Raw genomic sequence first — 22,903 nt, 5'->3', positions numbered from 1 at the left:
GTGGTGGGATTCAATTTTTTTTTTTTACTACCAGTTCTGTGGGCGTGGCTTTGTGGGTGTGGCAAGGGAAGGATACTGCAAAATCCCCATTCCCTCCCCACCCCACTAACCTGCTTTCCAGCTCCGTTCTCCTGTGCAGGGCAACCAAAGAAGACCCAGCCAATCAGCTGGGACTCAGGAGGCGGAGAAGAGATGAGGGCGGGGCCAGTCAGAGGCGGTATTCTGAACTACTCAAAATTTCCGCTACCAGTTCTCCGGAACTGGTCAAAACCTGCTGAATACCACCCCTGACTAGCTGACTTTCCAATTTACACACACACACATGGGGGGGGGGGAGAGAGAGCGAGCACTTTATTAGCAGGAAAAGAGCTATTTTGATTAGAGAACTTTGCCAACAGCTAATTCTGCCACCTGCTTTTGCACTTATCAGCTCTAAATAAGAGAGACAATTTGTAATTCTGAATGCAAAGGTCACTAAGAATAATAATGCAAGTTCCCCCAGGTGACCGGGGTTTTGTGATTCCTTCTCACTGTGCATCCCACAAATGCTAGAGGCTGAAGAATGCCCTAAAATCGTTTCGGCTAAATGAAGCCTGGAAACTACAGCGAAGAGTTTGATTTGGGGGTAAAAACCCAAAATCGAAACGCATTCAAACTGCGCCTTTAGACTGGGTTGTTTCTGCAGCCTTTCAAGGGCGCAGCGCCATGCTGGGGGTGCAAATTTAGATGTGGGGCAGAGGTGGGCTGCTGCAGGTTCGGATGGGTTCGCCTGAACCCCTTGTTCTGATTCTGTGTGGTTCGGAGAACCGGCAAATCAGACCACCGGTTGGCTCCGCCCCCGCCTGTTTCTTGGGCTGTTTTCGGCCAGTTTTTGCCCCGACAAAGAAAACGCCTGAAAAATGCCCCAAAATGGCCTAAAAACGGCCTGAAAATAACCCCCCAAAGGCCCCAAAACAGGCCGAAAAATGGGCGGGATAGCCCCAACCGGCTGAATCCTACCTGATTCTAGATTCTACCACCTCTAGATCATAAAAGGACCAAATAAGAAAACCTAGATGTCAGTATCCAAATCACTCTTCCCAGGCTTAGATGCTGACTATTCTCTACAGACCACTGGTTTTATACGAAAATATGAGTTGCCATATCTGGGCTGCACAAATTTGGGGTGGCCAACAGATGGCAACAAAGAGTAGTGGATTTCTCTATCTTCATCTACTGGTTGCTTATCATATTGCAGCCTGATGCAAAAAAACACAAAAATGCCAAGGAATCCATCAACAGGTTGCTACCCCGATAGACCATGCAAACTACAACAGGTGCTTTGATGGGTCTCTCCATTTTGCTCACCTGGCTCCTTTGCACCTTGACATCTTTGAAACCATCCAACAGTTGTCAACGGTGCTACCAGCCATGGTGAGCATGTCTGATACTTTCTTGAGGATTGGACCTAAATCCAAAAACAATGGACAGCCAGTTTGGTCAAGTGGTTAAGGCACCAGGCCTGAATGCAGGAGACTGTGAGTTCAAATCCCATCTTAGGGATGAAATCCAGCTGGATAACTTTCAGCCAGTCTCTCTCTCTCTCTCTCTCTCTCTGAAAAAAGTGACTTGGGATCGCTTTTCACACTTACAACTGTTGCAGATCCTAATGGTCACGTGATCAAAATTCACATGCTTGGCAACTGACTCATATTTATGACAAGCTGCAGTGTCCTGGGACTGTGTGATCCCCTTTTGTGACCATCTGACAAGCAAAGTCAATGAGGAAGCCAGATTCACTTAAAAATTGTCTTCCTAACTTAAGAACTGCAGCGATTCACTTAACAACTGTGGCAAGAAAGGTTGTAAAACAGGGCAAAATCCACTTCCCTAAATGTTTCGCTTAGCAATAGAAATTTTAAGCTCAATTCTGGTCGTAAGTCGAGGATGACCTATAAAGGCGAGATACAAATAAAGCAATAAAATGTGATGAATGGGAGGCAGTTCCCAGATTTGCACAGCTGCTCTCTCTCTCACACACACACACGTAGCATCCTCTGTGTCACATCTGAGTCTCCTAATCTTCAGCAGTGCCTTATGGATCCTGTGGCAAGCCTGAAAGGCCAATGTCATCCTCGGATGCAGACGTGTAGCTCCTGATGTGGGTTTGGCAATCAAACCAACTTCTAAACTTGCCTATCTTGGAACCAGAGATGTAATTTACCAGAAAGTACATCCAATATATACAGTGAATTCCTGCCTATCAAGTTCATTGGAACAGGTAATGAGTTTCCTGGTGCCCTTTGATTAATGGTGCAGCAAGTTCTCAATTGCAAGGTCTAATTTTAATCAAAGGTGATGAAAGTTAAGAGTTGACCTGTTTATTTTTCTAAGGCTAATTTAATTCATATGTTTGGCACACTGGGAGGTAAAATTGCATCTAAAAAGCGTATTTCCCTCTTGCACGGAGTGGCAAGCTTTATTAAACTGAAAAATATGCCACACTTGCTTCAATAATTCAAGTAAAGAAACACTCTAATTCAAGGTTTCCCAATCTTGGCAACTTTAAGACCCGTGGACTTCAACTCCCAGAATTCCCCAATCGACATGGCTGGCTGTAGAATGGGATACCTTGCTCTAATTCATTTAGATACAGAGCTTCCATCTTCTCTTGCTCTTTCTTTCTTTTGTTTGAACTGGCCTCATCAAGTTGCCGGAACAAGATGAATGAAAACAAAATTAACTGGGAAAGATGGTGGCCACATTTCTAGGGGTGCCTCTGGCTGCCATCTTGTCAAAAAAAGACAAGATGGCAGCCATGCTGAAATGACAGTTCCCTTTTCTTTCATGTGTTACAAGTGTAGTACAGTGGTGGTATGCTACCGGTTTGGATGAATGATCAGCTGACAGGAAGACGAGAAAGGTGCAATATTGTCCTCTCAGCTGATTGTTGCTGCAGGTCTCAGTTGGTGTGGGGAAAGCTGCACGCCAGCGTTAGACAAAGCATGCCCACCAACTCACGCCTACCGAACCAATGGTAAAACAATTTGAATCCCACCACTGGTGTAGTATGGTTTTGACTCTGCAGGTGTGGGCCCCCCCTTTGCTTGACTTTTTTGACCTTCTGTGAGCCACACCTGATCTCCATCGTCACAAAAGGGGAACATTCAGCTATGGAGAAAGCCTTATGCTCTTGGTATTTCCAGCGTGCATCTATTCTACAGGCAGAAAATTCTCCATTCTCCATTCATTCTCCATTTCTGCTGAAGCCAGGAGGCCATGCAAGGCAATGTCCCCAACTGCTTTTCACTCCTTACATTCACATACTGCGACATTTAATAATGTGACATTTAACGTGAAACTGGAGGAACAAGCACATCTCCAGAAGCCACAACCTGGTCTCTTTTTCAAAAGACTCCCACCCTCTTTTGACGCTAAGAGTCGTCTTCTCACCAGGAAGCCAACCCCTGTATGGAATCTGTCGTGGGATTGATTTATATCTCAGGGTTTAGTGGGTTTTTTCTTTACAGTTGACTGAGTGGTCTCCAAATGGCTTCCAGGCTCATTTGCTGTGTCGAATTCACCTAATAAATCAACTGAGAGGAACACAGATTTTTACAGTGGGGCCTGGTATAAAAACCTTCTCATGGGGGTTTGGATTTTTGCACCCTGCCAATTACTTTGCTTCAAAATTTCCCTAATATTTCTTTTGATTAGAGCAAGGGTCTTCAAACTTGGCAAGTTTAAGATTTGTGGACTTCAACTCCCAGAATTCCTGAGCTAACATGACTGGAGGAGGAATTCTGGGAGTTGAAATCCACAAGTCTTAAAGCTGTCAAGTTTGAAGGTATCTGGATTAGAGAGACGTCCTAGGAGTGGTAACAAGAAATCATTAGCAAATTGATCTGGAAGGCTTAGACGTTGGGTTGTCAGTGGGGGCAAGTCACATAAGTCAAGATGCAGGTTGCAAGCACATGGCCTTATATGTTTTAGATAAGGAATGGTTGCTGGAATTGGGTAGCAATAGCACTTAGACTTATATACCGCTTCACAGTTCTTTACAGCCCTCTCTAAGCGGTTTACAGAGTCAGCCTATTGCCTCCAACTATTTGGTCCTCATTTTACTGACCTCAGAAGGATGGAAGGCTGAGTCAACTTTGAGCCTGGTGAGATTTGAACTGCCAAATTACAGGCAGCCGGCAGTCAGAAGTACCCTGCAATACTTTCATTCTAACCACTGCAACATGCAGCGGGTATGTCTAGTTTGATAAAAAGGAGGACTAGAAGTGACATGTGTTCCAATATCTCAGGGGCTGCCCCAAAGAAGAGGGAGTCAAGCTATTCTCCAAAGCGCCTGAGGGCAGGACAAGAAGCAATGGGTAGTAACTAATCAAGGAGAGAAGCAACCTAGAACTAAGGAGAAATTTCTGGATAGAACAATTAATCAGTGGAACAATTTGCCTCCAGAAGTTGTGAATGCTCCAACGCTGGAAGTTTTTAAGAAGAGACTGGACAACGATTTGTTTGAAATGGTAGAGGGTTTCTTGACTAGGCAGAGGGTTGGGCTAGAAGACCTCCAAGATCCCTTCCAACTATTCTATTCTATTCTATTCTATTCTATTCTATTCTATTCTATTCTATTCTATTCTATTCTGTGATAGAAGCCCTGAGCCATCTTGTCTTTTTTATCCAGCTCTGGAGAAACCTGAGATATTTCTTGCAAAGTCTGGCACTCTACTTTTTCACAAAGCTAAGGAACGATCCACCTGAACTCCAGTTCTGATCATTTTGGGTCCCAGATGATCACAACCGTAGGTCAGACAGCCTGCTGAGTTGTAGTTGATGCAAGGGAGACCCTGGCCAAGTCTTGGGACCGACAGGTTGATCCCTGTTCTTGGTTCTTCCTTGTGGCAGGGAGTTCACAAGAAAACAGGCAAAGCTACTTGGGTTAAATCCACCACTCCCTAACAGACTGCTTTTCAACCTTAGCCACTTTAAAACATGTGGATTTCAACTCCCAGAATTCCCCCAGCCAACACTGCCCCAACATATTATCCTACCCAACCTGCCTTTTTATTGGGCAAAGAGAGCTCTTCTCATCATCTGGACTCTGCTCCCCAAACTGTTTACATTCCAGACGCTTGTAATAAAGACCGTCATGAAACTGTATGAATGTCTGAGATTGCTGGCTTGGTTTTTTCCCCCCACTTCCATTCCAGGCACGTCGCATCTATTACAGATGCATGTGGACTGTGTTACTTCTTATTTGCATGCAGAATTTTGGAAACTGTGCTTGTTTTAGAAAAAGGAGTCCCCCAAAGGGCTAATTGATATGCTACAGATAAACTAAAGGCCTTCTCCGCTTTAGCAGAAGAGTGCAATTTAGAAGCTACATGAAACAGAATCTACATGAAATTGGGTGGGAGACATTGAAATCCATCTTAAAACTTTTGTACTCAAGCTGACTGAGAATGACAACCCTTAATTTTTGTAGGCTGGTCTATTTCTCCTTCTCCTTTCCCTAACCACAATAGGAGATTTATTCCTCCTAAACCACAGCATTTTTATCAGTCACAAAATAAATGTGGGGTTTTTTTTTGAGAAACGTTATGAGTGGGAAAGATTTAACGAGAAGGCGAAGGCTATTTATTCTGTCCGAAAAATTGTCCCCAGTTTTATTAACATAAGTTTCCTAAAACCACAGCTGGCCAAAATAAATAAACTGTTTTCCCTTCTTAAGAGAAGTATAAATATATATTTTATTCTGAGAGGGGATCAGAACTGGAAAAGTTCTTGGGAAGGCCACAAGTTGTAGGGAGGAGTCAAAGCCAGATTCGCTTAATAACATGTGAGTCAGAGGTGGTTATTCAGCCGGTTCTGACCAGTTCTGGAGAACCAGTAGCGGAAATTTTGAGTAGTTCGGAGAACCGGCAAATACCAGCTCTGACTGGCCCCACCCCCATCTATTCTCCACCTCCCATTGAGTCCCAGCTGAGGACTGGGTCTTTTTTTGTTGCCCTGCACAGGAGAACAGAGCTGGAAAGCAGGTTAGTGGGGTGGGAATGGGGTTTTTGCAGTATCCTTCCCCTGCCACGCCCACCAAGCCACACCATGTCCACCAAGCCACGCCCACAGAAACCGGTAGTAAAAAAAAATTGAACCCTACCACTGATGTGAGTCACTTAAAAACTGATATGCTAAGCCAGAGTTCTTCAACCTTTCCAGCTTTGTGGACCGGAGGGGGCGGGGGGAACAGGGGCAGAGGAGTGGATGGGTCCCCAGGAGTGGCGGGGCAAGCGCACAGGCAGCTCCATTTGAGTGAGCAGCAGGCACGCACACTTGCCACAATCCACGCGTGCAAATGGAGCCTGCGCACGTGTGCTCGTCCACTGCTCATGCAAGTGGAGATGCATGTACATGCTCGCCCACCACTTCCGCGGCCCAGTTCTGAGTGGCTCAAGACCCAGTTCTGGTCCACAGTACTGGGGACCTCTGTGCTAAACAACCACGCAAAAAATGGCTAACAAAATTGGGTGAGATTCGCTTTGCTTAGCACTGGAAAATGGAGTCCTAATTATGTCTGTTAGTTGAGGAGTGTGTAATGCGTCCATGCCTTCCCAATTCCCTGGCATATTCCTGGTTCACCTCAGCTTGTGGCTCATCCTGCACTTTTAGGAGAAATCTGGGACATGGAAGAATCTAGCTACGGCACAGAAGTGTGCAAATGCATCCCTGTTAGTGAAAGCTGTGGGGTTTGTTCTAAAGCAGAAGTGGGGAATTATGCCCCTTTTATGACTTGTGGACTTCAACTCCTAGAATTCCTGGCTGGCTCAGGAATTCTGGGAGTTAAAGTCCACAAGTCATGAAAGGGCCGTAGTTCCCCACTCCTGTTCTAAAGAGGCAGCCATGATTGGCATGCTTACACTTGGTGGGACCCAGAAGAAGGGCCTTCTCCATGGTGGCTCCCTCCCTCTGGAACATCATTCCTCCAGAGATTAGAATGGCCCCCTCTCTTGATACTCTTCCAGAAGGCTCTGAAGGCCTGGTTCTGCCAGTGGGCCTGGGGAACCCCGAGCGGGATGGAGCCCATCAAATTGCTCGTGTGAGGTGCTGTTGCCAGGGTGTGCAGTGATTTTAGTATATTAATTTATTATATGACTCTTATTAGTTTTACAGTTTTTATAGGAGGTTTTATATTCCCAAAGCTGCCTTTCCTGGGGAGGAAAGCTATGGCAGATCTAGACAGCATCCTAAAAAGCAGAGACATCCCCCTGCCAACAAAAGTGCGTAGAGTCAAGGCTATGGTTTTCCCAGTTGCAATGTATGGCTGAAAGTTGGACCATAAGGAAAGCTGAGCACCAAAGAATGGAGACCTTTGAACCATGGTGCTGGAGGAGATTCCTGTGAGTCCTTTGGACTGAAAGGCGATTCAACCGGTCACTCCTAGAAGAGATCAACCCTGACTGCTCTTTAGAAGGCCAGATCCTGAAGATGAAACTCAAATACTTTGGCCACCTCATGAGAAGGAAGGACTCCCTGGAGAAGAGCCTAATGCTGGGAACGACTGAGGGCAATAGAAGAAGAAGGGGACGGCGGAGAATGAGGTGGCTGGATGGAGTCCCTGAAGCAGTCGGCGTGAGCTTAAATGGACTCCAGAAGATGGTGGAGGACAGGAAGGTCTGGAGGAACGTTGTCCATGAGGTCATGATGGGTCAGACATGACTTTACAACCAACAACAACAAAGCCGCCCTGAGTCGCCATGTGTGAATAGGCAGCAATATAAATTCCATAAATAAATAAAATAAAATAAACTATATTGTACCGACCTGCGATTCTCCCAATTGGCATTGCGTGCTCTTCAGGGGGAGAGACGGATACCATGATGTGGTTCATGAATGCTAACTCTTCACGGTGGGACAAGTTGATGGGCTTCACCTCCCTGTGCAGCCCATCTTCAGACAACCTCGAAGCTTTGAAGTCAACGGAGTGCCGAGGATTCAGTATTAAGGGGTGCATTATCGGACTGGGCATCAACTGGATGACCCTAGTATTGTCCTGGCGAGGACTGGAAGGCTTCTGAGCTACTTCCGACGGGGTTGCGCAATGGTTGCTCTCAGCCGGAGACACCGAGAGAGGGTAAGACTCCTGGTGGTTGTTCTCCTGGTGTTGTCGCGTGCCCAAGAGCCGGTCAGCTGGCGAGAGGCGGCGAATAGTGTTCTCCAGGGGGGACTTCAAGGACCGCTGCTCAGACTCTGGGGAAGGCCTGTGATTGGTGCTGAGGGGTGATCTGGAGCGGTGTAAGAGTTCAATGGTAGGTGGATTGTGATGCATCGAGTCTGATGACTGTCTTGCAGCTCTTGAGATAAAGTTGTCTGTGAAACAAAGGGGGGGGGGGGGAAAAGATAAGAAATTTAAAAAAAAATCAGGTGCCACCAAATGGCCCAATAAAACTATATCCAACCCTTACAGCCAGCAGTGCAGCCTGTAGGACTGAAATGAAATAATTAAATAAAAAAAAGAAAATTTTACTTAAATAATAGCTACCCCGCGTTTGGTCTCTGGCGTGGGAAAATGTTGGGAAAAGTCTGAGACAGAATCATTGCTTGCTGCCAGCCTGCATATGAAAGTCTGAATGAAGCCTATATAATATACAACACACACACACACATAAATTATCAGGAAACACTGTCAAAATTAGGCAAAAATATACTTGTTGCATAAAAACAATTAGGGTATAGGGTTTGTTCATCCACCAACTAGCTCTCAGAAGATATAGTGAGCACTCCATCTTACAACATATGGACAGGCTAAACCAAAGTTTCACCTGGGAAACTATTAGCATCTTACATCAAGCCAAGTCCAAAAATGTTAGGCAATTCCCAGAAGCTGCTCTTTCAGACAAATCAGCTATCAACAAACCCCTAGAGATAAACTATATTTACATACCAGTCAAAAGAGACAATTAAAAAAAACTTTTGGGGGGAGGAGAGACTAGAACATATCCACTCCAGCAACCCACGCTAAGATAAGCAGGGATTAATACCAGACAAAAAAAATCAGGCAAAAAGTAACACGCGAATCAAGGAACCACGAAGGAAGTCAATACACCTTCACTAAATATGGTAGGCAGGCAAACTACCAAGTATAAACAGGCAGCAAAGCCCCAGACTCACTCAGGCTGATGCTGTTACCAAGTTGGGTAAGGAAACATCTGCAGGAACCAAGTTAGCACCAAGTTCACAATTCTACCCTGAGCTACAGATACACTCTTTTCAATCTGGAAAGTCCTGACTGTAAATCAACAAGACTTATGGGAAGTCTTGAGAACTATTATCCAAATACAAGTAGGGAAACAGGTTGAAGAAGGTGTAAACTATATTAGCATGAGAATTGATCTCATTTTCATCCACTGCTTTCAGCAAACCCTTTCCTAAATGCTTTTTGTGGCCCCTACCATTCCCAATGAAATAATGGGAATGAAATTAATATTGCACAAAAATTGAAAGACTCTGAAATACCCACAATGGAGGGATGATTGATGAAGATGATAGAATTTGCAGAACTGACTTGTTTAATTAGAGAAAAGACAACAACTACATTTGTTAGTGACTGGAAATCCTTTGTGGCCTTTTTTTTTTTTTTTTTTTGCTGATAGTTGAAAAAATATACGTGATTTATAGGTTTACTGATTACAAGGGTAGATTATGGAAAGGAAAGAAGTCATAATGTAATCTTAGAGAGAGAGATGATAAAATTGAAGTGCATTTATTGCTGCAAAGAAGGTTGGAAGTAATTTCTTCACATTTTGCCTTTCATTTCTCTTTTTGCCTTTCACTTCTTCTTACCCCTTTCCTTTGAGTTTATTTCCTTTTTCCATTGATTTTATCTGGTAACGATTTCTTCAGTAAGAATCAATTGGAAAAAATATATATATATCATTGCGCTGTTTTATTACCATGCCAAACACCAGGCTTTTGGACGACGTTGGTATCCCACCTTTTCAGATTAAGAGAAAGACCTATTGCGGGATGCTACAACATTGCCCCACATTGTTTCCACATTGTGAGATGTGGAAAAATGGGGAAAACTCACTATCTGTTGCTGTTGCCTGGGGGGTGTGGATGGGAAAGATTGCACTCTTTTGCAAAGCCAAGACAGGGCTTTATACACCCATGTAAATCTTTGAATTTAGTGGAATCGTAATTAGTTCCAGACTGTTTGTGTGACTCCCTAAGCCTGCCTCTTCAACAGGGAGCATTTCTGCTTTCCCATTTTCCCCACTGGTTGTCCTGGGAGTGTTTGGAAGATTTTACAAAGCCCCCAAAGTCACATTTCAGACCCCTCCCCTGCTGCAATCCCAAGAGGGCCTTTGCCGAAGACCCCAGGGGTCACATCCGGCTCGGATTCTTCCAGTGCCTCGCACTGACCTTTGCCTGACTCCAGCCCCCTCAGACGCTCCTCGTGTCCAAAGGCAGCACCCACCCATTTCCTGGCTGAAGCTGGAGAGGAAACGGTCCTGGTGTGGATTTTATGATTCACACAGCCAAAGTCATAAACAAGAAAGGTCCCTCTTTGTTTCGCTATTTAGGTCAACCTTACCCAAACCGGGCACAAGGAAGTGAAAACTCGGGTGCCAAGCCATGCCCCTGTCTGCGGCGACCCAAAGAATGTTTGGAAAGGGGGAGAGAGAGAGAGCCAATGACAAGGGAGACATTTTAGGCCCGCGTGTGGCACTGGGTTGAGGCTGTCTGTGGGGAGCAGAGCAAATCAAGGCTGCTGAACAACAGGCTTCTGGGTTCTGACGTCCCACGGAATCAGATCTCAACCCTGGCAAATTTTTAGCCCTCTGGACTTCAACTCCCAGAATTCCCCAACTAGTATGCTGGCTGGGGAATTCTGGGAGTTGAAGGCCACACATTTTTAAACGCTGACCAAATTTGAAAAACACCTTGTTAGAACCTTCAGAACTCCTAGCAGCTTGCGTGCGTATGTGTGTGTGTGCGTGCATGCGTGCGTGCGTGTTATGAAGACTATAGAAGGACTTAATTCTTGATTTTGGAGTTAACTTTTAGGGGAACAAAAGAATAAAAATCCTTGAGAGTTCAGACAAGGTTTGTGTCCGGGGCACTGCCATGCATAACTTAAACATAAAACAGCCGACTCCATCTCTCTCTCTCTCTCTCTTTTTACATGCCCATTCACCACAGCCAGGATAACCAAAAGAGCAGAATAACCCAGCTTTGTGTCCCAGAAGTCCCACCTCTTTCTGAAACTGTCACAAGGATTGAACTGTGGGTTCAACCAGAATAGAGCTGGAAGGGACCTTGGAGGTCTTCTAGTCCAGCCCCTCCTGCACGAGGCAGGAGACCTTATACCATTTCAAGAGAGATGGCTGTCCAGTCTCTTCTTAAAAACCTCCAGTGATGGAGCATCCACAACTTCTGAAGGCAAGCTCTTCCACTAGTTAATTGTTCTTACTGTCAGGAAATTTCTCCTTAGTTCCTTCCAGATTGTTTCTTGCCTTCCCTTCTGGCGCTTTCGGAAAATAACTGACTGGAAACAGAGGAGTCCAGATCAGGAAATCACACAGATGTGCAACTATCAGCCTCTTCCGTGGCTGGGGGAGTTGCCTTCTTAAATTTCAATTTCCAGGACTCTGTTTTTGGAGGACATTCGCCTTCCAGCACAGACTCTAAGCCACCATGTAGTTTAAGGAGGGATGTTCAACTTAAAAGTTGTTGGCAAGCAGATATCGCATTTCAGAGTAATTGGTGCAGCTGACCTTAAGACTTAAAGCCAAACCTTTGGATGTGCCTGAGCCCTTCTCTTGCCTGCCTGGGTCCATTGTGAGCTGGATGGAGCGAACGTGGGGTACAGACAGAACCTCAAATAAAAGCAAGTCCAAAGGAAAAAAATTTCCCCCAAGGGGAAACACAACTATATTTAGCTGTTCCAGTTCCTCCACCGAACACCAGAGATGCAAGTCAAAAGTATTAGGGAGCGATGGGATTATCTACCTGTGAACCTTTGGTAGTAAGGGTTTCTCTCTCAGTCCAATATTAGAATCAGGCTTGATCACATTTTCTCCAACCTGTATTAAAAGGCACAAGCTTTTGTGAGAGGCAGCTGCACAGTGCTAAAACGATGCAGGATGAAGGAAGCTGCAACTGACACACCAGCCTTTGCCGTTTAGTAATGTGTGAGTTTGGGGTGGGGGGGGAGTGCTACCAGCCACCTCCCAAATTTGGGCTACCATAGACTGACCCAGCTTTCCTTCTACAATTCTTCTCACTGACTAAAACAGGGGTGTCCAACCATGACAACTTGAAGCCTGGCGGACTTCAACTCCCAGAATTCCCCAGCCAGCAAAGCTGGCTGGGGAATTCTGGGAGTTGAAGTCCACCAGGCTTCAAGTTGCCAAGGTTGGACACCCCTGGACTAGAAGAATCTGCAGCTGCAAGTAAAACCCGTAATACCAATAAAACGCTTTTCCTCAGCTTTTCATTTCTTCCAGAGGAGGCCCTTAAAAAATGCAAATGTACAGCTTTAATTGTAGGAGCCGTAAATGAAAAAAAAAAAAAAAAAGATCAAAGAGATTTTGGAGCGCTGGAGAAGGCGGCAGCTGGTGAAGTACAGGGCATGATGTCTTCAGATGATTGGAAGGGTGAAAAACAGCTCTGGTTTACAACAAAGCAGTATTTCTGGGCCACAAACTTCGTCGGAGTATGCTAATCTTTCAAAGGCATTTGGCCAACAGACATCCATCATAGGAGCCAACCAAGTCAAGATAGAAGCTATCTCAGTAAATTTATTATGTTCTACCTATAGTATAAAAATCTCCCCAGGCTGTTTTCCTTCCCCTGGGAACAGATAAAGATTCAAGGACTTTAGGCAGGGATCAGTCCTATGGGGTCTTTTGCAGCTACAAAAGGACTCAAGTCTAGTTCCCCATTTGACCCCTCTTTTCTGCTTGGCTGGGAATTTCCCAATATTACCAAACTATGATTCTCTAAAAACTTCATGGGTACCTGTGTTTGTTGATCCAATATTACCCTGGAGGGAGGGTGATGTAAGACGAAAGGGGACTGATTTGGGTATCCTGGATGCAGTGAATGGGAACATAAAAAAAAACCAACCAATTGTGTCTGCAAACCACACAATTAAAACTCTACCCTTTTATATTTGAGTTATGCATGCCAATTGTCCTGGACATAAACCATGAGTGAACTCTCAAAGATTTTTATTATTTTCTCCCCTAAACGTTCACCAAAAACTTAAGGAACCAACAGCCCCTTCACCTATCCCCTTCCTATGTCCACAAGCAGCTGGAAATCATTAATCACTATGTTTTTCAAACCTGGCAATTTTTAAGATGTGCAGACTTCAATTCCCAGAATTCCCCAGCCAGCATGCTGCCTGGGAAATTCTGGGACTTGAAATCTGCACATCTTAAAGTTGCCAGGTTTGAAAAAAAATATGGTTCTAACTTTACAGACATACTTAGGATTCATAAATCAGAGTTATAGGAGTGATCTAAATCGGAAGCCAAATGCATTCCATGCTTCACACTGATGATGTTACCTAGCTGTGTAATGAAATGCCTGCAAGAAAACAGCCAAGCCCAGAGAGCACCAAGGACCCTTCATTTCAACCCTGAGTTGCAAACATAAACATTCTCCTTGATCAGTATGCTTCCCTCCAACCCCATTGTCCTCTTTCTTTCGACAGCATTGCTGAACTGTTTATGTAATTTTGCTCCTCATAAACAAAGAGATCGTTGCCGTTACCTTCATCGTGGTTCTGATGCAGCATAACATCTGGAGGAGCATGAACAGAATTCCCAGGGTGGAAGAAGGGAGAAAACAACATATGAGAATTTCTTTGCTTCAAGATGTGCTGAAGCAGCTCATATAACACATCACCTGGAAGAAGAAGAAGAAGATAATGATTTATTAAAATTATACAGGTAAATTTTGGAAACAAAGAAAAAAAATATGAAATGATTATACGAATATCTCTGGAGTAGATATATTATAGATGGGAGGGTATATACCATGTGGATCCTAAATGTATTAATCTTACTTTACTTTTACTCATTTTTTCTTTCATTGTCTGTCTAATTATATATTGGTCTTGAGAAAGTTATAGATGTTAACAATACATAAGGCAACATAAAATAGGTGGTAAGCTGAAAATAGAAATAATAGGGGATAAAGAATTGAAAATGTATGTGAGAATGAAATGATTTTGATATTGAATTAATGAATTGAAATATGAAAGGGAAATTTATCTAAAGATGAGTCGAATGGATAATAATTTGAAGTGATATTAATTTAAAAAGTTGAAAGTGTAACTTATGACTATGTATAAATATTGTAATCTGGAATCTGAAGTTGCTCACGTGAAGAGATGTGTAAAAAAAAAAAAACCTTTGAAAAAAAAGAAGAAGAAACGCCAACTCAGGAAAATGAATTTTTAAAGACTTTGAGATCCCTAAAGATAGAAAGGAAGGTTATATTTAATTCACATATTTATCTGCATTCATTCTGATACTGCCCCAGCTCCCAGGATAATAAAAACACAAAAGTCTATAGCTCCTTCCTTTCAAAGCACAAAACTTTTTCCTTCGGGCTTGAGTTGCAGAACAATGGAGCCCAAAAATTCTGTTGCTAAACGAGACAGTTAAGTGAGTTTTTGTCCCATTTTGCAATCTTTTTTTTTTTTTTTTTGTGGCCACAGTTGTTAGCTGAATTGCTGCAGTTGCTAAGTTAGTAATACTGTGTTAAGTGAATCTGTCTTCCCTGTTTACTTCGCTCATCAGAAGGTGGGCAAAAGGTGATTTCAGGACACTGCATCCGTCATAAATATGAGTCAGTTGCCAAGTATCCAAATTGTGATCACATGAGCATGGAGATACTGCAATGGTCTTAAGTCTGAAAAACGGTCATAAGTCCCTTTTTCCAGTGCTGTTGTAACTTTGAACGAACACTAAATGAAAAGTTGTAAGTTAAGGATTACCTCACACCTGATGGACGGTGAGATCTTTCAAATCAGTTTTTTAAGGAAAGATGGAGAGAATGGGGCCTTGAGGAAAATCGACTGGTTGTTTTTTTTTAAAGCCCCCATGGGCCGCTAAAAGGCTACCACACAGGAAAAGGTCCAGAACTTTCTTTTCTCATTTCAGAATAAGAAACTGAAGTCACATGAAGGTAGATTCTGACTTAATTTTGGAAATGTAGCAAACTAGGAGCCAGATCACTTCTCTTACATGATCATGTCCATCTATTCTGGATTTGCTCAGTATCCCAGCCTTTAGAACAAGGGTCTTCAAACTTCGACAGCTTTGTGGACTTCAACTCCCAGAATTCCTGAGCTAACATGACCAGAGGAAGAATTCTGGGAGTTGAAGTCCACAAAGCTGTCGAAGTTTGAAGACCCTTGTTCTAAAGGCTGGGATACTGAGCAAATCCAGAGTAGATGGACATGATCATGTAAGAGAAGTGATCTGGCTCCTAGTTTGCTACATTTCCAAAATTAAGTCAGAATCTACCTTAATCTTAAAGCGGTCAAGTTTGAAGACTCCCTGCTTCAGAAAATAGCCTTCTCTGCTAGCCTCATAGACTGACTTTCAGAGGTTCAGATAACAAGCCAAAGCATTTTGTGTGGTTGCAGGTATTTTTAATGCTACAACTTGTCTATTATTACTCTTTAAAACATTCTTCATGTTTGCTATATGCTCTTTTCAATAACATTATTTGCTGCTCTGAATATCTTGCATTAAGGTATGAATATTTTCAATACATGCACTTTTCACACCATACCAGCAATTATCCTTGTAACAATATAGCAATTACCAGAAGTCCAAAGAATTAGTCAAGAATTAATCCTCCAGACTAGCTTTATCTCATTTTTTAAAAATTGGCTAATTTGTATGAATAGGTTGTATGAATGCTCTAATCATAATGTATCCTAACATTCACAAAATATTCGGTGACATTCTAATTTGCTATCTAGTTAACTGGATAATAAAATGGATGCATGATTAGCTGCAAAATTGTACGCAAAAACTAATCTCCAGATATTTCTTTTCAATTCTGTGGCATGCTACAATATTCATTTTGTACCCTCTCTCCCACAATATTTTTTTTTATTACTGACTTGGATGAGTTGGGGGAGGTTTGCAGATGACAAAAATGAATGAGATAGCTAATAAATATTCCGGAAAATGGAAATAAAATTTGTATGATGAGAATGAATCAAATGCCCATTTTCCCCACTAGGTCTTGTATTTTTAAAATAATGATCAAGATGGGATTAATATTAAATGGAATTTGTTTGCTGTTAGGGTCCCCCCCCATCTAAACTAAATTGGGTAATATAACCCATTTCTGCAGCAAGTAAAAATGTGTAACAAAAATAAGAATGCAATAAAGTTTAATTAAAAATATTGCAGATGTTGATTTCCCCCCACATCTAATCTCGGACCGATTTTGCATTTGATGCTCACTAATGCAGTAAGAGATATCCTTCTTTAATTAGTTCTTAAAATTACTTACCAGAATGTGGAGATCTGTATCGGAAGTCCTCTTTGGTTAGTAGCAAGAGAGCTTTCCCATTCATCTCAAAGGTATTGCTGTCAATGGTTCTCAGGGAGAACTCCTTCTCCGCCCACTTTAGCCATTGACCCACATCGTCTCTGCTCCAGTAGATGGGTTGCAAACCTGTAGAGAAAACAGCAGAAGGATGTCAACAACGAGACACTTTAACAATCCCTTGGTGGAGGCCAGCAAGATGCATGAGTGTGGAGACGAGTGGGTAATGAAATCAGTGTCAACTCGTAAAATATTCCTATGCTTGTTTCTGAGTTGCCATTAAGCGAGGGTGGGGTGGGGGGGAGGGGCGGGGGGGAGAGAGAAGGGAAGGGAACCTGAAGGAGCAGATCGGCAACTAAAACCAGAAGTATATTCCATGCTTATTTTAAAAAGATTGTAGCCTAGGCACCAGAACTTCTGCCAATGAAAATCCTTCATTGAAGAACGCGATTGATGACACCCAGCCCTGAATGTGCTTTGTTGGAGAATATGATTGATGACACGTCCAGGGGGGAGGGGGGAAACAGAGTCACAGGTGACCGTAAATTACATCTGTCAGAGTTGACTTCATACAAGTTAATGCCGGACGTGCTGCTCCTAATAAATCTTCTGGATTCTTTTGAATCTGGTGATTTAATTAGGGCAATCACAGGAATCCTGACAATTAGCATTTCAAAAGCACAAGTGTGCAGGTATGTGCATTCAGTTAGAGAAGCTAGAATTCATGGGTAGGAGAGATATCTTGGTTTTCTGATACTGACTGCAACACAGATACTGTAGATCAGGGCTGCCCCACCCCTGGTCTGCAGCATGCCAGCAACCGGGCCTTTGCAAACAAGCGAAGCCCCCTCCAGTCCGTGGAAAAACCTTTCTCGACAGAATCGGTCTCTGATGCCCAAAGGATTATCTATATCCATCCATCCATCCATCCATCCATCCATCCATCCATCCATCCATCCATCTATCTATCTATCTATCTATCTATCTATCTATCTATCTATCTATCTATCTATCCATCCATCCCTCTCTCTCTCCTCTGTATTTCTGCAAATGCTACCCTCCACCTGATTAGACAAAGAGCAAGAACATCAGGGGTGTCAAACTCGATTTCATTGAGGGCTGCATCAGGATTGTGTTTGATCTTGGGGGGAGCTGAAGGGCATGGCCAGGGTGGGCGTGGCCACCTTGACGTCACCTGTGTGATCAAATGCCACTTCTGCTAGTAGTTTGCTTTGCTAGCCCTCTGCCAGCAAAAAGGAGCTTCGGGAGGTCCGCGCTCCGTTTTTGCTGGCAGAGGGCTGCAGGAGGCTGTCACAGCCAAAAACGGAGCCTGGGAGGGCTGCTCGCGGCCCTCGCAAGTTCCCTTTTTGCTGGCAGAGGCACCGCTGGCCGGTCCTTCACTGTTTCCAGGGCAGCCCTGCCGGCCAGATCTAAACACCCCGCAGGATGGATCTGGCCCGTGGCCCTCGAATTTTGACACTCCTGAGCAAGATCAAGCAAGACATCCCATAACCTCATAATCTGTCAGGAGAAAATGAACTCTGTCCATAGATTTAATCTATGGGCTCTGCCTTTAGACTTAGTGTTGGACTCACAGGCAACCCTCAGAGAATCAAGGGGAGAGCACCTTGCTTTCACCTGTGAAAATAAAGGAGCCACAATCTGCCATAGGGAGAACAGAGAAGCACCCCCATCTTCCAGGAAATGCCACTGCAGTACAGAGCAACATGCCACCATGGAGTCCTTTCCAGTAAAGGAAGAATTCAAAACATAAGCTTACTGTAACATAACAACAGAAACTATTACAATGTACAATGATCAGAGCAAAGCCACTGTCTTACTTTGAAAGTCCCATATCTGCAAGGCTACAAAACTGAACTTTGCCATGTGTGGTACGATTTTAGTGTCTTCACCTGCATGCCAGACAGAAGAGTCTGCCACTTCCTGATTCTATCATTTCAAGAGATGCAAAGCTAATTTGTGTTTGTGTCCAGATATATTACATTTTGGGGATCAGGTAGAAAGAATAAATATCAACACACACATACACACACAAAATAGAATTTGCACAAACTGCTGCGTTTGGAGAACTTCTATGAATTGCTATGTTCAATATGGGAGACGGACAAAAGAAGACTGTAATGAATCTGTAGGTAGGTTGAATTAGATGGATATGTGTTTTGATAAAGCTGATTTTCTATGTACTCAAATTCAATATCAGGAGTCCACAAATACAGCCAACAGGGACATCCATACGTTTAAGTTGGATACATTGAGAAATTCTCCAATATCACTAAAACTTTCTTTTTTAAAAAAATTGCCAAGACAAAGGGCAACATTTGACCATCTGAAATGACATCACGCACTGGAAGACAGATTGCTAAAAATACCGAAGATTGCCCTTTGCTTTTTCTCTACAAAACCTTTCTGTTACGAGACAGGTACATAATTGCATTTCCTTTTTCCTCTTTGAAGTAAAATAAATCAAAAGGCTGAACTTTGCTCGCTACAAATTGGTTTAAAATCACTGTATGTTTCAAGATGGAGAGATGCAACCTGCTGAAGAACTGCTGAGGTCCTTCAAATTGGTACATGGCTACAAACGGATCAATCTTGACTCAAATCAGCCATGACTTGTTCTGACCTAGGCTTCACAAAATCACGAAGCAGACTCCTTATCCCAACAAAACCCCTTTTTATTTGGCTAACGTGAATTCCTATATTTCACATCCAGCAAAGTCCCGGCAAACAGTCTTTTCAAGGGTGAATTGCAACCACAAACCTTATCAGGCTTGGAGAGTTGCCAGGCCAATAGGTTCCAAGCGCAACGCTGTACAAGAAAATATTTGGCAAGAAGCGAGTCACAAACAAATCTTCACACTAATTAAACGAACTAATTATCTCCTGCAAACACCACTCCCCTTTCACTCCTCTTTATTCCCTATGGGAGGGGCCATTCACCATCCACCTGTGCCTTTACTCCCGAGTCAACCCTTGTTCCTTAACTGTTCCCTTCTTCTGGCAGCTCTGTGCATGTGCACATCGGGAACAGGCTCCAGTTGTTCTTCTGCCCCACTGATCTCCAACTCCAAAGGCAGCTGATAACTGTTGGATGGCCCTGGCCCTATCTTGGCCTCCCAATGCAGAGCACTCATGAGCCTTCCCCAGACTCCAGGACTGGCCCATGTTCCTCCCCAACCTTCTCACTGTCAGAGTCTGCTGCCAGCTCGGCTGGCCAGTGGCAGGCCACAATATGACTGTTCTTTGGAAGGCCAGGTACCGATGCTGAAGTTCAAATACATTGACCACCCAATGAGAAGAGAGGACTCACTGGAGAAGACTCACCTGATGTTGAGAAAGATGGAAGGCAAAAGAGAAAGAAGGGGACAGCAAAGGATGAGATGGCTAGGTAATGTCACTGATGCAATGGTCATGAATTTAGGCAAACTCTGAGAGACAATGGAATACACAGGGGCCTGGCATGCTATGGTCCATGGGATCACAGAGTGAAAACTATTATATTTCATAGAAAACTATTTTTTGTCTGACTTTCTGAGCTCAGGTAAGATGTTGCTTCTGTTAACATAATAACTTGCTGCTTTCTAACCAACCAGGATCCTATGCTGGCATTTTAAGCACACTGGAGCACTTGATCAAAGAGAATGAAGGATGGGGTTCTGAAAGACATGGGCCCAGAGTGCCTGAACCAGAAAAGCATCTTCATCTTTTTTAGCATCTTCTAACAAACAGGCAAGATAAATGGATGTGTGCTCTATGGGTGATAATTAAGATAGCTGCATATGTTACCTGCAATGATCATCTCTTCTCATGTTCTCTTATGAATTTGCTGCAAATCAATACTATGAACCTTGATTCCAAGCAACTAGTGAGTCTGAGTGACATCGAGCACGGAGTTTGCAAGATGCTTTCACACTTTTTCAGCCAACTATTGTGATACTTGTGCCAAAGGGGCAAATTCTTTGGTTTGGTTGCAAACCCGGTGGAAGGTCTGTATAAAACACTCTGCAAGAAGGCTGCACAGGAGATTCGGTGCAATTATTTGTCCTGGAAATGCTTCATTGTTCCAGGGCCAAAGCAACTTATCATCACAATCCCTCTTGTTGAATCTTTTCATAAACTGAGCATCTTAACAGGAGCCTCTTAAATTTTAAAGTTTGCAGTAAGCTGTACAACTCTCACCACCGATTTTGGTGTTGATGTCCCTCAGATCTTTATTTCTTCCCATCCCATTGCAAAAAAACCAAAATAATTTCTCATTGAATTGACAGAGCTCAGCTATGAATAGATTGAGAATATACGCTAGTTTGAGGCTGCAGTTCTTCTTCTAACTACCGGATCAGGAAAAGATTGAAAGTGTAAAGAGAAGGAAGGCATCCATGGGGTGGGCATCAAAAAAAGTCAATATGGCAGCCATAATTGTGCCATTAAATCTCCCCCCATTTTCATACGCATTGGAACCAACATCTTGACTTTTTGCATGGGCCTTGAAGATGTCCTTGCTTAAATGCACACTGCATTGTGTCGTTCCCATTTCATTTTATTTCAAGCAGGACCAAAACTGCAGCTCATGAACCACAATGAAAAGGGGGAACGGTTGGGTTGCAACAGCATGTTCAGAGTATTGCAGCGTAAATTCAGCGCCAGAAAAGTAAACATAGAGGGTTGAGGCTTCGTTTAACTTTTTTATAAACACATAAAGTAAATTTTACAATTCCAGTTGTAGATTTCTCCAACACGGAGCAAGCTCAAACAGAAGCAGCCATGTTACAGTAGGTTCAGAGCAGAACTCTAGTTTTCAGCAAGCAAGCTAGTTTCTCTTTTACTTTAGAGCTGAGCACAGAACAGAGATAAACCATGCCCAGATTCTCTCTTAAAGTTTCAGCCCTTAATTCAGATCTCATTGGCTGAACTTGTTACTAAGCTCTATTCCAGTTCATGAATATACTCTGACACAGTATTTGTTCATCCCCAATTTCTCCTCCTTCCTTGGGACATATCATAAAATGAGTGTGGAAGGGGGAAAGAGAAAGGATAAAGCAAGGAAGGAAGGAAGGAAGGAAGGAAGGAAGGGTTGAAGTGGATGGCAGAAAGGAGACATTGGGTGGGAAACTAAACACACATGCACACATATCAAATGTGTGTGGGGGCAAATCCTGCACATCACAGGCAAAAGAGGGGGGAACATTTTGATGCTAATTATAACCTACAAACTCTTGTTGAGCCACACAATCTTGGCAAAAACACGCCGGCTTTTGAAATCAAACTAGAAAGGATAGCCACAGGGGCATTTCAGAACAGAAGATTGGAATAAAGGAAAGTGGGCTATTTTGGCAGCCTGGTATTTCAAAACTACGAATCAACTGTCAACTTTTGGAAAGCTATTCCTGCTAACAGAAATAGAGATGCGGCTGTTGGTACTCTGTTGTTTCCAAGCATTCGGATCTACAATGCCAGGCTTATATTTTCTTCAACACCACGAGGGCTAAAAAATGCATCGCATTCCAATGTTTCAGTTAAGGTTGTATTTATTTTGGGGGGATGCTCAGAATTCCTTTTCTCAACTGAAGTCTTTTTTTAAAAAAATATACAAGTAGTCTTTGACTTACAACAGTTCATTTAGTGACCATTCAAAGTTACAACGGGCCTGAAAAAAGTGACTTATGACTATTTTTCACACTTAATGCAGCATCCCCATGGCCACGTGATCAAAATTCAGACGCTTGGCAACTGATTCATATATTTATGACGGTTTCAGGGCCTTGGGGTCATGCAATCCCTTTTTGTGACCTTCTGACAAGTGAACGGGGAAGACAGATTCACTTAACAACCGTGGCAAGGAAGGTCTTAAAATGGGGCAAAACCCACTTAATGAATGTTTCACTTAGCAACAGAAATGTTAAGCTCAATTGTGGTCGTTAGGTGGAGGACCGTATCGATTAGAAACATGCAAAGAGGACTTCCATCCTGCAGTGGATAGGCAATGGCTAAAATGGTGATGATGATGATATATGTATATAATATCAACCGTAAAAGATGAAAAGCTTATAAAAAGAAATAAGGAATAAAATACAATTAGTAGGGTGAAAATAAAAAAAGCATGGAGGTCTCCAATGTCAGGAAGATTACAGTTTTTCCAACACGTAAGTTATAAATAGTTTATTTTACATTTCGAAGGGGGGGAAAAGTCAGTATTATAGTTGAACTCATTGATCCACATTCTGGACCTGGCTCTGACTTCTGACACTGTACAATTTCCATTTCCATGCCCTGTTTTCAATTTTACATTTTCTGGTATGTGCACACGTCTTAA

At 43.1% G+C, this 22,903-nt stretch overlaps 1 protein-coding gene across 2 annotated transcripts in view; it reads right to left on the bottom strand.

The window, feature by feature from the left end:
* Positions 1-22,903, bottom strand: part of ETV6 (ETS variant transcription factor 6) — a 123,445-nt gene that overhangs the window by 17,519 nt on the left and 83,023 nt on the right. For both annotated transcript variants that reach the window (XM_026679260.2, XM_087969528.1), the window contains exons 3-5: positions 16,537-16,701; positions 13,768-13,902; positions 7,807-8,352 (exon numbers count right to left, since the gene is read on the bottom strand). In XM_026679260.2, the coding sequence (XP_026535045.2) occupies positions 7,807-8,352; positions 13,768-13,902; positions 16,537-16,701 (846 nt within the window). The remainder of the gene's footprint in view (positions 1-7,806; positions 8,353-13,767; positions 13,903-16,536; positions 16,702-22,903) is intronic.

The sequence above is a fragment of the Notechis scutatus genome, chromosome 6, assembly GCF_049901735.1.
Source record: "Notechis scutatus isolate UNSWTSFEM ecotype Mainland chromosome 6, rNotScu1.2, whole genome shotgun sequence".
NCBI classification, from domain to species: Eukaryota; Metazoa; Chordata; class Lepidosauria; order Squamata; family Elapidae; genus Notechis; species Notechis scutatus.
The sequence above is the reverse complement of the archived record's forward strand: the minus strand, read 5'-3'. Positions and strand labels throughout refer to the sequence as shown.